Raw genomic sequence first — 16,460 nt, forward strand, 5'->3', positions numbered from 1 at the left:
TTCTGAAGTTTTAAACTTTCTTTCTTTAGTTAAGACATGTAGGTGATTGTAACACTTTTTAAAGTCATTGACTGTAATACTTTCTTTTTTTTTTTTTTTTTTTTTGAGGAAGTACACAAGTTGAATTATGTTGAAAATTTATAAAATTTTAAACCGCCAAACCGATTCGCATCCATCCGCCAAACCGCCAATCCGCTCAATCCACATCTACCGGATTGGCGGACGGATGCGGATTGATTTTCTTCAATCCGCCAATTTGGCGGACGGATGGCGGATTGGAGGTTTTGTGGCCGCAACTGACCCGCGCCCACCTCTACAAACAAGCAATAGTGTGCTTTCGTTGGTGCTCTACTTTGAAGCATTTCGGTCCTGTTTTGGGAGAATTTTTTGGGTCTTCTTCAACTCTGGTTCTGAAGATTTTGATTCATCTATTTGGTGAGGTATTTTCTCTTTGTTTATTTGTGATTATTTAGAATTCACCTAAGGGTAATTTTGTGAGATCATTGGTGTCTCGTTTGTAATCGTTTGAAAACTCTTTGGTTGTTAGTAGAATCGGATTTCGATCCCGTAAACGTACCTCACATTGAGGGAACCACGTAAAAATTCTTGCGTTGTTTTTGATTTAATTTTTCCCCATTGATTTTTATTCCCATTGATTAATTTACTTGTGGGAATCACATATTTTCCCTAACACTTCCACCTTCACCTCTTGCCATTGTCACCACCATCGTTGGCAGCTCTTCCCCACCTTCCCCTGCAACCTCTAACCCCTTTTCACCCAGCCGCATCCGCATCTTCCTCTGTCCCTCCCCAACATCTCTTTCTCCTCCATTGCCACCCATCAACCTCCTCTTTCTTTTCCCCGATAACCCCCATCCTTTAGGATTAATTTCATTTTTATCTCTTAAATTATTACTTTTTTTTAAAAAAAAAAATTATTTATTATTTTTTTTTATTTATTTTAGTTTATGTGCTCTAATTGAAGACGATTGTGCAAATCAATAGCTATCGAAATTTGATTTGATGAGTAAAAAAGTCATTTCAAAAAATTAAATAACTTAAATCACATAATCAAGCACTTATTATTCTCATTATTTTAAATACACTACACTCTACAACTAATTTGATTAGTGTTTTGTTGTATGATTAAAATTTTCAAATTTCCCAATGGCCATTTTAACTATCTAATTAAGTTTCAACGGTTATTAATTTATACAATCGTCTTCAATCGGATAAAAATTGAAACAAAAAATTATAAGGACCAAATAGATAAAATTGATAATTTAAAGATTAAACATAAAAATGGTGATGATTTAAGGGACAAAAGTGAAATCAACCAAAAATAGTAATTAAATTTCACATGCATGATCACACGTCCCATAATTTAGGAATTATAATTGTATAAATCGTGACATGTGACCAGAGATTATAGTTGAAAACCCTAGAAAACTAACTCAATGAACGTATGACCAAGTTAGTTGACTCTTGAATTCCTTAAAAAAAAAAAAATTATCACGAGTAACAGTTATAATTAAAAAAATAAGAGAATAATGTGGGATTTACGATATTTAACATAAAAATATAAGAAAAAAGCTTTTAAGAGAATAATAGTCTTGATCCTAGTCAAAATATCTAGAAAGGTAAATCTACCAAGAAAAGAAAATCAAGTTTAGATAAGAATAACATTTTCAAAGAGATTGACCGCGGAAAAAGAGAGGCTGTAATTCACAAGCAAACCAAAATTAAAAGTGGGTGCATGTCCACTAGATAAATATGTTGATAAATTTATAAAATATAAATATTAATTTTAAATTAAAAATAAATAGTGTTTATTATTTAAAGTGTTGTTTACCAAATCAATATTAATTCCTTTCAACACCTTAATATTTTATTTTATTGTATTATATTTTTGATAGAAAAATAAGACACACGTTGCATAAGAAGAAGGTTTGGACACCAAATTGATCCTTCACTTAATATAGCAGTATAGATTATTAAAAATCAATAATAATATTTTTTGATTTTTAAATCAATTTAAATTTAAATTTAAATTTAAATTATTTTCTTATATATTTTTGAATTTAAAATAAAATATATTGATGTGATTATTTTGTTAATCTTGTAACGAAGGAATTTTATGTAAAAATCATTTAAATAATATGACAATAATATTTTTATAATTATAAACTATATTGCACATGATTGATTCTATATCTCTAAACTAATTAAATTTTAAAATTTAAAATTTAAAATTTTTAATTTTTAATTAATATTAATAAATATAAACGAGACATTATTTTATATAAATTTTTTGTATAGAGATACTATTAGCAATCTTTTTAAAAATTAGGTAGGCCCCAATTGATGCCACGAGACTTTGCGCATTAGGGATTGTTTGGGGTGTCTTAAATAAGTGTATTTTTTGTCTTTTTGGACTAAAAAATTGAGGAAGAAAATATGGATGTTTGGGTTAACTTTTTGACTTTTTATGAAAAAATGTGTAATAAAAAATTGTAAAAATTGTTTTGTAGGAAAAAATTAGGATTGAGAGTTGTGCGGCCGTAATTGTTGACTTTTGATGAATAGTGTTAACTTTTTAACTTTTTGAGTAACTTTTTGACTTTTTAGCTTTTTTACAATATGCCAAACTTGGTCTTAGTTTGTCGCCTCAATTGAAAAGTTGACTATTTTAATAGTTTATTTTAACAAAAAAATTAACTATTTTAATAAGTTATTTTAATTTTTAATTATTTCAATAGGCTAAAGTATTATGTTTAGAAGGAGAGTTAGATTTTTTTGTAATTAGATGTGATATTTGTGAGATAAAAAATGAAATGATTATGAATTTAATGTGATATTTTGGGCCTGTTTGGTAGGATTTATAAGCTGATTATTTCAGCTTTTAGCTTAATTTAAGCTAAAATATTGTGTTTGGTGTAGCTTAAGTTAACCAGCTTATAACTTAAATCAAGCTATTTTTCAGTTTATCTCAAAAGCTGGTTAGGGGGTGCTTAAGAATTTGACTTAAGTGCTCAGCTGGTGTGGGGGGCTAAAATTACTTAAATGCTCTCGTCAATACCCAACTATTACTAAAAACCCAACTATATAAATCTCATTTCACAAAACACTGTTCATTGCTCACTTGAGAGAGAGAGAGGCGATTTCCGGCAGAGATTTCTGGCGAGAGTGATTTCCGGCGGAGGCAAACCAGAGTTCTCTCTCTTCGCTATCTCTTCTCTCTCTTTTCGCGATCTCTCTTCTCTCTCTCTCTCACACTATCTGAAACTCTCTCACATTGACCACCGCCATCTCGATCTGAAACACTAACCGGAGGGTCGCGATCTGGTCAGAGAAACAGAGCCCTCAACGAACCAGAGCTCTCTCTCTCTTCACGATCTGGTCAAACAACCAGGCTAGGGTTTTGGTCTCGATCTGGTCAAACCAGAGCTCTCTCTCTCTTCTCTCTTCGTGATCTCTCTTTCGCATCTCTGGCATTGTTTCGACGGTGGCTAGGTCATCGACGGTGATAGCGACGGCGAGCCATCTCCGGCCTATACCCAACAATAATATAAAAAATATATATAAAACAACAATTTTTATTTTAAATCACACTAAAATAATTTTTATATTTAAAATACCAAATAATATATAATGAAATATATATAAAATAACAATTTTTATATTAAATAACAAATAATATGTAAAAAAATCACAACATTAATATAAATTAGAACATGAATATTAATTGGTATTAAAATAACAATTTTTCAATCAAATAATTTCTATTAAAAGAATTTTATAACGATGTCAAATTCTTTGGTATTGTAATAAATAAAAAAAAAAACAATTGTTGCTAATGCATATTAATGAAAAAAAATGAAATAACTTTTATTAAATGAAATAAAAAAAATGAAATAACGATTGTTGTAATGAAATGTATCAATTTTTATATTAATTGATACTAATTATATTAACTTTCATTAATGAAACAATTTTTTTTAAAAAAATTAAAGCTGAAGAAAATGAAAAAATAACAATTTTTATGTTCATAAGGGCAAAAATGACAATTATATAGTAAAAAGTTATTTTACAGCTTATTTACCAAACACTACCCTATTGCTTAAATCTATAATCCCACAGCTGCACCAAACATGTTACCAGTTTATGTTCATAGCTATAAGTTATAATCTGTAATCACTTTTCCACAGCTCTACCAACCACGGCCTTTGTCTTATTAATTATTTTAGCTTATTTTATCGTTTTGTGAATTTTAGCCCCCCCAAAAGGGCCTAAAATTGGCTTCCCAAAAGTTTACATTGGACATTTCTGTCACGACCCAAACCCGGTATTCGGAGGTTCATCATTGCAACAAAACAATAACTGAAGTCATAACAAATTAATAGTGCAGCGGAATAAAATAAAAGAGTATCCAAAACTTTATTTAATTAAAAACATATACATTGAAACTTCTATTCATTTACATTGCCAGAGCTGAATAATGACTACAAAGTGCCTCGTGCCTACCCCACCCACTGGTTTTGACACGTCACCTGAAAGTAGTTAACAATTATAAGCACATGACAGAGTGAAAAATATTATACTGAGAGTATTATGGTATAAAAATCACTATAAATAATTATTTGAGCTAAACAGAGACTTGCATGGTAATAGAAATACATAAATTATTTTAAATAACATAAGCATAACGTAGAAATCATATAAGCAAATAATCATAATCATGGTACAGAACACAACATAACAGATGTATGGACTCAAGCAATGACTTGTACGGATTTTAGAGGTGGCTCTTATAATAGTGTAGCATTTAACTTCGCACAACACTTTGTTCCATACTAAAAATCAGAGGGTCAGTGGATCCATGAAAAACAGAGGGTCACTTAAAGTGACAACAGAACATAACAGAGGGTCATATAAAGTGACAAATCAGAGGGCCAATGGATATTAAAGTCTCCCAAGACATGAGACCCCATGGTGGTACTTACAAAATAATTGTTCAAAAACATATTTAACAAACAGTTGTATCCATGGGTTTCTTTTTTTAAGAAAATATGGTTCATTTAACAAATAATATACTTTTAAAAACTAATATGATTTACAAAACATAATTTACATAAAATAGTTTATGATAATTCAAAGTATAATACAACTTATCTCAAACTTGATCATTTACTCTCACGTCTAATTTTGGCTCACTCTCTCAGATTCCCCTCATTTGTTATTCTTGTGATTTCATTATCATGCAACTTACCTATGTATAAGTGAGAAAACCTTTACTATGCAACATTGGGGGTGTTTGGTGAGATTTTTTTGAGCCAACTTATGACTTTTGACTTTTAAAAAGTTATTTTGAACTGTTTGGTTAAACTTATTTAAAACAGCTTCTGATTCTAACAACTTATTTTAAGTCAAAAAAGCTGATTCTGAGAAGTTGCTCATCCCTTACTTCTGATTATCAGCTTCTGCTATGGACATATTAATTCACTGTTATACTCTTAGATTTTTTTATTTTTTATTTTTTTAAAAATAGAAAAAGACCCAAATGGACTATAAAATATTGTTATTATTTTTTATGAGAAATGTAGACAAATAGTGAATAATAAAAAATAAAGGTTAATTGAAAAAGCTACTTCTCAACTTATTTAACAAACATTACTCAGCAACTTAAATCTATAATCCAACAGTTATACCAAACAGATTAACAGCTTCTGATTAAAGTCATAATCTATAATCTGTTAAGCTCTAATCTATAATCTATTTTAACAGTTACACCAAACAACACCATTATATAACACTGTGCAGCCACGTGGTTTCTGTAACACCCCAAAATATTCCAACATAATTTAAGCACATCCTCCAATATTCATTAAAGAGCAATAACAATTTTCTAACCTTTACATCATTAATCAATAAGGTTTGTATACATTTAATGATATTTAATACATAAATCTATAGCATGTAGAACATCAAATCCCAAAAATAAATAAAATGACATTAAGGGCTTACATATTCCAAGACTTAAGTCCGATTACACAAAAATGGTTTCACGAACCCATACATTTATAGCCCTTGGCGAGCAAAATAAACCACAACACACTATAACATTTTCTTAGTTTAGTGACATTTGAAAGTGCCACAAAACTATTCTTCTAATGACATTTTTTGGACTTGTGGCATTTTGAACAAGTGCCACTTGTATCGGTGCCACGGTAGATACTTGCAAGTGCCACTGTACCATCATGGCTGAAAACTTTCAATGACATTTTAATGTCATGGTAGATATTATTTGTGACACTATCAAGCGCCATTAAAAAAAGAGTTAGTGACACTTGTAAGTGTCATTACACCATCAAGACTAAAACCTTTCAGTGACACTTTAATGTCATGGTAGGCACTATTCGTGACGCTATCAAGTGCCATTTATGACGATAATTTGTTGTAGAACAATTTGATCCGCTCTTGCAGAGACTCGAACCGCCAACCTTCCTCACCATAAACCTTATACACCACACTCTTCCCACTATACCTCTATAGCACCACATGATTATATATGCAGCATATATTATTTATATAGTACATTAATCCAGATTAATATAAAAGTATATGCATAAACATAATTATTTTATTGAACATAATTTATGTAAAATAAACTATTTACTACCAAAATAAAAAAGACCACTTTTGGCGACTTCTATACTTCAGATTTGGTCGCCGAAGATGCATTTTCAGCTACCAAAATTTTGGTCATCAAAAAATTTTATTCCCGCCTTAGGATTTTAGTTCTCCCGTGCTAAAAATAACCACTTTTGGCGACTAAACTTATTTTTTAGTCGCCAATTGTAGACTTTTGGCTACTAAAATTTTTTTTGGCCCCAAAAAGCTTTATTTTTGGCTACTAAAATTTTTTTAGTCGGTAGAACCCATATAATCAGCGACCAAACTTATTTTTAGTCGCCAATTGTAGACTTTTGGCTACTAAATTTTTTTAGTCGCCAAAAAGCTTTCCTTTGGGCTACTAAAAATTTTTTAGTCACTAAAACCCATATAATCAGCGACTAAACTTAGTTTTAGTCGCCAATTGTAGACTTTTGGCTACTAAATTTTTTTAGTCGCCAAAAAGCTTTACTTTGGGCTACTAAAAATTTTTTAGTCACTAAAACCCATATAATCAGCGACCAAACTTAGTTTTAGTCGCCAATTATAGACTTTTGGCTACTAAAATTGTTTAGTCGCCAAAAAGCTTTACTTTTGGCAACTAATACTGTTTTGGTCGCTGAAAGTTATACTTTCAGCGACCAAATTTTTTTGGTTAGGAAATTTAGTCGCCGAATATGCTTTTTCCTGTAGTGTATGTTGAGTTTAATTCATTTATTTTTAGTCATTTACTGCATTTTAAAAATTTAGAAAATATATTGACATTTTTTGTTTTTTCAAAAATGTCATTATAAGCTTGGAAAGTTTTTGGCTTAGTGGCATTTCTCAAAATGCTATAAAATATTTGTTTATGACACTTTTCACCTAAGTGCCATAAAAAGTAATTTGCACCTACCTAGTGTCCTGACATTTTTTAAAAAATGCCATTACAACTAAAGTTTAGTGGCATCTGTTGGTAAATGTCACGAACATAATTTTTTGTGTCATTATTTTATAAAATATCATAAAATTGATGTGACATTTCTTTATTGAAATGCCACTAGAGCCTTATATGTTTTGTGATTCTGTGGCATTTTTCTAAAACATTTAATGCCAAATTTTGTTTTTGTGGCATTTTCTAAAAACATGCTACTAGTGTAGTGTCATTAAAGTGTAAATTAGTTGTAGTGACATTTTTGTTGTAGTGAAGTGACACTTTTTTTAATTGAAATGCCACTGGAGCCTTGTATGCTTGTGGCTCTATGACACTTTTCTAAAAAATACCACCAAATATTCTTTTTGTGACATTTTTTAAGAACATACCACTAGTGTGGTGTCACTAAAATATGTTTTTGTTGTAGTGTTGTGACACTTGTTCATTGAAATGTCACTAGAGCCTTTTATGTTTGTCGTTTTGTGGCATTTTTCAAAAACGTGCCACTAGATATCATTTTTGTGGCATTTTGTAAAAATATGCCACTAGTATAGTGCCACTAAAGTGTGTTTTTGTTGTAGTTTTGTGACACTTGTTCATTGAAATGTCACTAGAGCCTTTTATGTTTGTCGTTTTGTGGCATTTTTCAAAAACGTGCCACTAAATAACATTTTTTGTGGCATTTTCTAAAAATATGCCACTAGTGTAGTGCCACTAAAGTATGTTTTTGTTGTAGTGACAAAATAAGAATCATTTACTCTCCACAAAATATATCCATACCCTTAACTGGTCACCATATCTTTTCCTGTACCAAAATCTCATAGGGGTGAGCTTAAAGCCCAGTAGAGAATTCTTAACAAAGTATATACATTTATGTAAGATTCCTAATATAAAATGCACATGCCGTGCTATGTCTTAGAAAGATTTCCTTTACATCTTTTGAAAATCACCATGCACAATGATAACTTGAAAACCTCAACAATTCAGAAATTTGCAATTTAATTTATTGAGGCAGTAAATACGACTCAGGTAATCCCTAGGTTGGTAACTGCAAATAGGCATAACTAGCACTATCAAAACCCCACTTTACCGGTTACTAACCGGAAGGGAAGTGGTACCTTCTCCGCGCGTGTTTTCGGTTTTTCACCCCGGACACTCAGGCTAACTTAATCAATTTCATTTACACCTCCTATCCGGACTTACCAACGTATTTACCCCAAAACATTTCAATAAATTTCAAAACATTTACCCCAAAACATTTCTTTCTCCATGCAAGTTTCAAATCCCAATTCAATGTTTACAATGAGCAAGGTATTTAAAATGTTCATGCAACAATTATCCATGCAATGAAATGATTAACCGCGTAATGAGGTGACTATCCATACGATGCATCATCCTACCATTCACAAACTTCCCCACAACTCTCCGTTTGTGATCACAATTTCCACTTTTCTTTCCAATACATTTCCACATATACAACATATGAATTTATATAGCTATCCAAATGTAGCAACAATTCCACATCTCATGTATCCTCAACCTTTTGTTATTTCATGATTATGTACATATATACTTAAGCAATATACTCCAAAGAAAATCCACTAATTCACATAGACTAAGAAAATTGCCATTTTGCATCCAATATCATGAAATTTCCACTTAAACATTCATTTAACACGAGTAATTCCATAGGTTCTCAATATCCACCAAAACCCCAAAATTTCTAGGTTTTTCACCCAAACGATACATTTCTTCATTTCTTGGTAAAATCTTACCTAAAAAGATCATTCTTAAATCAATGTGATTTAATTCCTCAAGAAAATCTTTTGAAGGGAACAAGAGATGAATCCCTTTTTCAAAAACACCAACTTTTTTGAGCCAAAAACTAATTTTTCAAACAAACAAGGAGGAAATCTCGAGATTGACCAAGAACTTGCAAAGATGTATATATAACTCTAAGAAAAATCTCTACCTCAAGTTTGGAGAAGAAAATAGACGAAATCTCCAAAAATCAACGGTAACGAAATCCAATCTTCACCGCACACAATGTAGCTCTAGAGGAGCTCTTTAACTTTGATAAAGGGACTAAGAGCAAAACTCTAATGAATTAAGAGGAATCAAAGTTTTGATCTTGTTTGGCGTAGGAAATGTAGAGAGAATGGAGAATAGTGTGTTTTTAGTGAGAGAGAGATATAGGAAAAGTGACATACACTGTCACGACCCAAACCCGCCCCTATGGATTTAGCATCGTAACCGGCCAGTAATCCGTGATTACCAAAGGCCTACTTAACAATAATGACAATAATACAGAGTAAGGGGCTGGCGGAAGCCAAACAGTAAATAAAAGATGTCCAATGAGCTGTGAAAATTTGAATGGAAAAAGACTTATATGGACTAGTCCACATTCATAACCATAACCATATATACATATCGGATACACATAACATACAGGTTAGGGATCCAACCCTTTACCATAACTGTACAGTTAGAAGTCTTAAACATTCATTACATAACAGAGACAAAAAGGGTGAATCTGAAACACCCCAAAACAGCCTTGGCTTGAACGGACTCGGAACCTCGAAGTGAGGCACAAAGGTTGGCTTGACGCAACGTGAGCTTAACTTGACGCTTCTTGCTTTGGTCCGGTGCCTGGCCACCTACATACATATATGAACTGTGAGCTAAAACTCAGTGAATAACAACTGTGTAAAGGGGTTAAGAATGAATGTCCTTTCAGTAATTAAAACAGTCGTTTGCATCAGTAGATCAATTATTCAATCAATGGCTCATATTTCATGCCATATCAGTCAATTAGAAATCATAGTAGTCATACGTGGTACATCCAATAGCAAGATAGTATAGTAGGTCTTATTAGACCGAACAGTCAGTTGATGGCCATCGAAACAGTATACAGTATTGGTTCTAAACATTGGAACTAACAGAGATCTCTGTGACAGTAGCAGTAACAGTAACACTAACAGTAACAGTAACAGTAAGTTGCTATGGATGCCACGAGTACAATTTCTAAAATAGGACAAACATTCATTCAGTAAACAATGTCACTTTTGAAAATAGCACAGTTGATCATTTGGAAAATAATCATAATTGAACATATCTTTACAACATTGTTACTTACAGATTACTAGGCTATAAGCAGGCTAATCAGCGTCCTCGGGTGCTAACCATACATAGTAGTAGAACGAACACACACTAAATTACACACTCGGGATTAATAACTTAGCCCCTTAACTTGACTTGGTGTGGTTCTATAACATTATCCTCATTAAGATGTCTTAAACATGGCCTAGGAATGCCTAAGATGGAATGAGGATGCAAAAATGTACTTAACGATACTTTTCAAAATTTGCTGAAAACAGGGGTCTCGCTCGAGGGTGGCTTTCTTTGCTCGAGCGAGCTTACCAAAACAGAGGGGTCACTCGAGCGTAGACTCCCTCGCTTGAGCGGTCTGTAAAAATGTAAAAAGTACTAGTTGTTGAAATTCTCCGCTGGATGCTCGCTCGAGCGTGAGACACAGTTCTTCGCTCGAGCGTAGGTCTCGTCGCTCGAGCATGCGTTTGCACACGCAAAAACCTGAGAGCTTGCAATCTACGTTCGAGCCAGCATTCCGTCGCTCGAGCGGAGTTCTGAACACAAAGGTGGTCGCTTGAGTGTGGAATCCTTCGCTCGAGCGTGGAAGCCAAAATCTGGATTTTCCAGATTTACTTCCAAAGCTCAAACCAAGAATCAAACATGCCAAAACTCATCATTTTGGGCCAATTTTCTGGAACACACTCAGAAACTCATAATACAACATGTTTTGAAGATCATTTTATAAAATCAAAGCCTAAAAGTATGCCAATTGAACACAATTTTAACCCAAAATTCAAGAACATGATGTAAATATGCCATGCATGTGTTCATTTGAATTCAAAGCTTCTAACACATGATCAAATGAGCCATTCTTCCCAAAAACATGATGAATTCTTAGATTACAACTATAATCTAGACATGCATGGAAGAGTTTCATGCAAAACAACTTCAAAACTCCTTGATGTGGACATGCATGTATGAATGGACTCTCAAATCAATACTTTAAGCTAATTCTTGACTCTAATCATCAATTTTCCCATGAACCATGCATGTAACAACTTAAATTCATAATTAAGAGAATGAATTTCCTACCTTAAGTCTTGAATTCCAAATGTAGAAGCCTAATTCCTCAAGTCTCCTTCAAAACCTTCTAAATTTCAAGCGAAACTCTTGTTGAATCAATTATCCTTCCAACTCTCTCTCTCTCTCTCACGTTTTTGTCAAGAAGATGGATGAAGAATGGTGTGTCATACATGTGTAAAGTGTGAGAAGAATTGGCCTTGAATTAATCCACTTAGTGGCAATTGTGTAAACAACCTATATTCAATTAATCTATCATTATTTATTCTAATTTAATCATTCCAAATTGAATTTTAATTAAACCTACCATAAAATCATATAATTCCTAATTAACATATAACACGAAACAATTTCTGAATCGGTCGCCGATAAGACTTTCAATTCACAATTCAAATTTAAAATATGAATAGATCATTTCGTAACAAACAGATAGAAATACATTTAAAACGACACACTCATGTAATTAGTTTAGGATTTCGTCTAATCAATTACTTATCATGCTTAATCACAATTTAACACTAATCAGATGTGAGGGTTGTCACATACACATCCCAAAAGAAAGAAGAAAAAATAGAGTTTTTGGACTCAAGTCCGTCCCGTACGTGCAGCACTTACCCCTGCACGTACGGAGCATGCCTTCAGCATGTGCGGCACTAATCCTCGCACATGCGACGCCTTCCCGCACTTCCCTCCGCACTTGCATATTATGCAGTAGCCAAACCCAAAAAACTTCTCTCTCACCGCATGTGCGGCCTCTTATCCCGCACGTACGGCCCTCTCCCGCATGTGCAACCATGGTTCTTCAATCCAGAATTTTCTCTGCTCAACGCCAGACATCCCGGACCTGACCTCGCACCTTTCGAAACTAGTGAAATTCAACACCGGAATAAACAAGAGCAAAGTTTTGAGAAAAACTCTTGAACACAACAAACCCAAACGATTAACAAGATTCCGAGTCACACTGACACCCCAACCTAACCAACCCAAAGTTAAACGAGAGAAAACGAAACGAGTAGCGCACTCGGTCATCATAGTTTCACCACATTATAGGTGAGAAAACCTTTACTATACAACATTATGTAGCACTGTGTAACCACGTGGTTTCACCACATGGCTCACTGGATTTGGGGATACTGCTGCACACCCGCGCAGCAGCACCTGTTGCGCGCCCAAAACGACGTCGTTTTGGGCTCCAAGGTTATTTCAAAAATGTCAAACATTTCGAGCGGCACCAAGATTTGATCCCATGACCCGCGCACAGCAGCAATCTTACCGCTGCGCCACTTTTCATCCTCAATATTATATACGACACATATATTATTTATTATATTATTCAAATGTATACCCAACTGAAGCGTCATCAAAAACAAAAACAAATAAAAAAAAACTATATGTATACAAATCTAATTAGGTGAATGTCATAATCTCACTTTATTTTGTGGTTCTTACTTTCATAGTGAGAGAATAAATAATGTACATTTAATTTATATTTTTTATGAATTGATGACGACACTCAATTCGATATATATTTGCACTTATTCATCTAAACAAGAAGCAAAATGATTACTTCAAGAATAAACAATATAATTTATCAAATCAATAATTAAAAAATAATAATTATCAAGTTATGCCAAAAACTACAATATGTCCATCCAAAACAACACTAAAAAAAATTCCAAGGCTCAAACAAAATTCTATAAAACCCATTTGAAATATTCAAAATATGTCTCAAAAAAAAAAAAAAACCATTATCTAAGAATTACGATAAAAAATAAAATAAAAATACTACATTTCAATTTTGTGGGGGAGGTTGTGAATGACTACAAAATTTTAAAGAAGTTTCATTATCTAAGAATGACTCGTCCCCCATGGGATTGATCTCCCCTTCATCAAATGACATCCCTTAAAAAAATAAAATGAATAAGTGTGAGAGAATATATTGGAATCAATTTATTTATTTTATTAAAAACAAACTACATTACAAACTTAAATTGCATACCTGAGAAGTTTGTGGATTAACTAATAGTTGTGAAGATAAAGGGGTAGGTTGTGGGTAACTTGATGAGCACGCAATGTTAGCATGGTCAAGCTTGAAACGATTGTGACCATAATTCATCAATTGTGGCCAATAGGGTATCCCAACATCCTAATTCATAAAATACTGTTAGAAGTAAATATACTATTATAAGAAAATTTAAATATAAAAAATAAAATCTAACTTGTGAGCGGCATAAAGAGGAACTTTGAACAATTAACGTGTTGCTTGATTGGCCAATTTTCTAAACAAATTACAACATTTATCAATACATTGCATGAGTCTAAAAGAAAGTAAAAATTAGAATCAAATTAGGTGAACAATACCTTACTAAGGTCAGTAGGTTGTGAAATAATTTTTTCCTCTTATTAGTCTTCTCATGCCAAGGTTTTAATCTACCCCCACCCTTCTGTCCACCTTTTTTTTTTAAGCCTTTAAGTCGTGCAAAGTTAGGATTAGAAGTCATATCAATATTGTTTCCACTACCACAATCACCCAAATCATCAAATGATACCGTCATTTTATTCACTTTTGTACACAGTTCCTTAATCCCTTCATCAACCAATTGATAAGCAGACTTATAAACAGATGCTTGAGTTGCTAGCTTTACCATCCTAGAACAAAGATCTCTGTAACGTGCTGATATATCTAACTTGGGATCATTCTCATCCACTTCAACTTTTCCTCCTTTAATTTCACCACTCTTGGCATCTAATCTCCATCGACCTAATATGTACCTCTTAGGAATTTTCATAACATTCATTCTATCAAGTGCTTTAATTGCATGACCACATAAAATTCCAATGTTTTCAAACTTTTGACAAGTGCAACGAATTTTTTGACAATTTTTTTCTCCTCCTAACTCATTGACTTCCATATTGCCCTCCACAATATACTCTCTATCATCACCATACAAGCTAATCATGTACCGAACTTCTCCTTCTAACTCATGGCATTGCTTCACTTGACAAGAAAGAGACATATTCAACTCATTATGAAATAAGTCAAAGATAGGAGGGGTGTACAAATTCGCAACTTGGTTCAAAATTGGAGACCTTTTCAATTTCATTCTCGGCAATTGTTGTCTAGAGTTATATATAGCTTTTACTTCTTCATACCACTTATCTACAACAATTCGATTGAAGTGGGTAAAAAATTGAACAATATTATGATCAGCTTGCGAATACCTTTTTAATGTTGCGTTCAGGCTTTCACTAAGTTGGGTGCTTCGCATTCCTGCAGTGAACAAGTATTTCATGTAAATGTGCGCCCATTGCTCTCTTTTTTCCCAAGTCTTTTTCATCCACGCATTCTCATACAAGTTGTATTTATCAATCAAAGAATCTCAAGCTTTAATTAACTCATGTTCATCCTTGCATCCAAAAATACAAGCTTTGAAATCACTACCAAATTTTGAACCACTCTTATACAAGTACCCTAAATGCTTCCAAGCATTTTCTATTAGGTGAAAAGTGCATAATCCATGGAAAACCTTAGGCATGACTTCAGATATTGCCTTAGTAATTGCTTGATCTTGGTCTGTGAAAAACCTAGTAGGCTCTTTCCCTGACATTGCATGCAAGAAAGTTTCAAATAACCACTCAAATGAAGCTATAGTTTCATCATATAATAATGAGGCATCAAAAATCACTGTCTTTCTAAAGTGGTTAAAAGCAGTAAATAAAGCTAGTGGCCGATACTCCTTATTTGTGCGAAATGTTGTGTCGAATGATACAGCATCACCAAAAAGTTCATAATCTGTAATCATCTCATAGTCAGCCCAAAAAATATTAGTAATCATCTCATCCACATCCAATTGAATTGCATAATAAAAATATGGATTTTCAGCTGCTTGTTGTTGAAAATATCTTAATAAACTCCCAGCTTTTCCGTATTGCAAAGTTCATTGTCTTTTTCCACGCAAGTAGCTTTTTTGGTCTTCTCTCGTGAATCCCAAATTTTCTTTTCCCCCTGCTAAGGCACTAAGGAGATTGTGTGATGCTTTAAGAGAGATACCAGTGTCATCAGCTATATCAACATTCAAAGCCTGAGGCTGACATAACTTTCTTTGAGATGGTATCAAATGTGTGCACTGAGGAAGATGTAAAGGATGGTTGTGGTTGTCATCAAACTTTTTCACTATCCACTTTGACAAGTCTTGATCTAAAGATACATACATAAATGCATTGTACTTTGTTCTTGTCTCATGTTTATGATGATTTACAAACATGTACCGTTTATCTTTTTCTTTTTCTCCCTCCTTACAACAAACAAACTTCCTGTTAATCATAGCACCATCTTTTCTACTTTTGCTATGGTAATCTCTTCTAATGCCAAACCCCATAATCCTTCCATATTCATTATAGAATTGATATGCGACTTCCTCTGAATGAAATTCCATGCCAAGACATGGTGTTTTATCTTTGGTCAACTCACCCATATCTTTGCTACAACCCTCATGTCCATCATTCTCCATTCTAACACCAACAAATCTAAAAAATTAAGAACAAATATAAAAGTATGGTAAGATTTTTTGAGATTGTCATGACATAAAATTTATATAGATGCCACTGTAAAAAAATAAAATAAAATAAAAAATAAAATATTAGTCTTTGTTTATAATTTTTATAATTTTTTGTTCTACTTATCTAATAAGATGCCAAGTTTTAC

At 32.9% G+C, this 16,460-nt stretch overlaps 1 protein-coding gene across 1 annotated transcript; it reads right to left on the reverse strand.

Annotated features, from left to right (window-relative positions):
• Nucleotides 1–674: 674 nt before the first annotated feature.
• On the reverse strand, nt 675–16,266 carry LOC145793638 (protein FAR1-RELATED SEQUENCE 1-like). Its single transcript, XM_082876502.1, has 4 exons — nt 15,807–16,266; nt 15,198–15,356; nt 14,190–15,026; nt 675–877 (listed from the first exon to the last, which is right to left on the reverse strand). The coding sequence occupies exons 1-4, from the start codon at nt 16,264–16,266 to the stop codon at nt 675–677; spliced, it is 1,659 nt and encodes a 552-aa protein (XP_082732628.1).
• Nucleotides 16,267–16,460: the final 194 nt, after the last annotated feature.

This window comes from Camellia sinensis, chromosome 6 (assembly GCF_055761805.1).
Source record: "Camellia sinensis isolate YWXY chromosome 6, ASM5576180v1, whole genome shotgun sequence".
Taxonomy (NCBI): domain Eukaryota; kingdom Viridiplantae; phylum Streptophyta; class Magnoliopsida; order Ericales; family Theaceae; genus Camellia; species Camellia sinensis.

Bases quoted from the DNA above. Each gene is read 5' to 3' on its own strand.
- LOC145793638 (XM_082876502.1), bottom strand. From the start codon at position 16,266: ATGGAGAATGATGGACATGAGGGTTGTAGCAAAGATATGGGTGAGTTG. The intron at 15,027-15,197 runs GTAGTGATTTCA...TGTTCACTGCAG, and splicing joins TAAGAGTGGTTCAAAATTTG to GAATGCGAAGCACCCAACTT. The intron at 878-14,189 runs GTAGATTAAAAC...TTAATCCTAAAG, and splicing joins AGGTGGACAGAAGGGTGGGG to GATGGGGGTTATCGGGGAAA.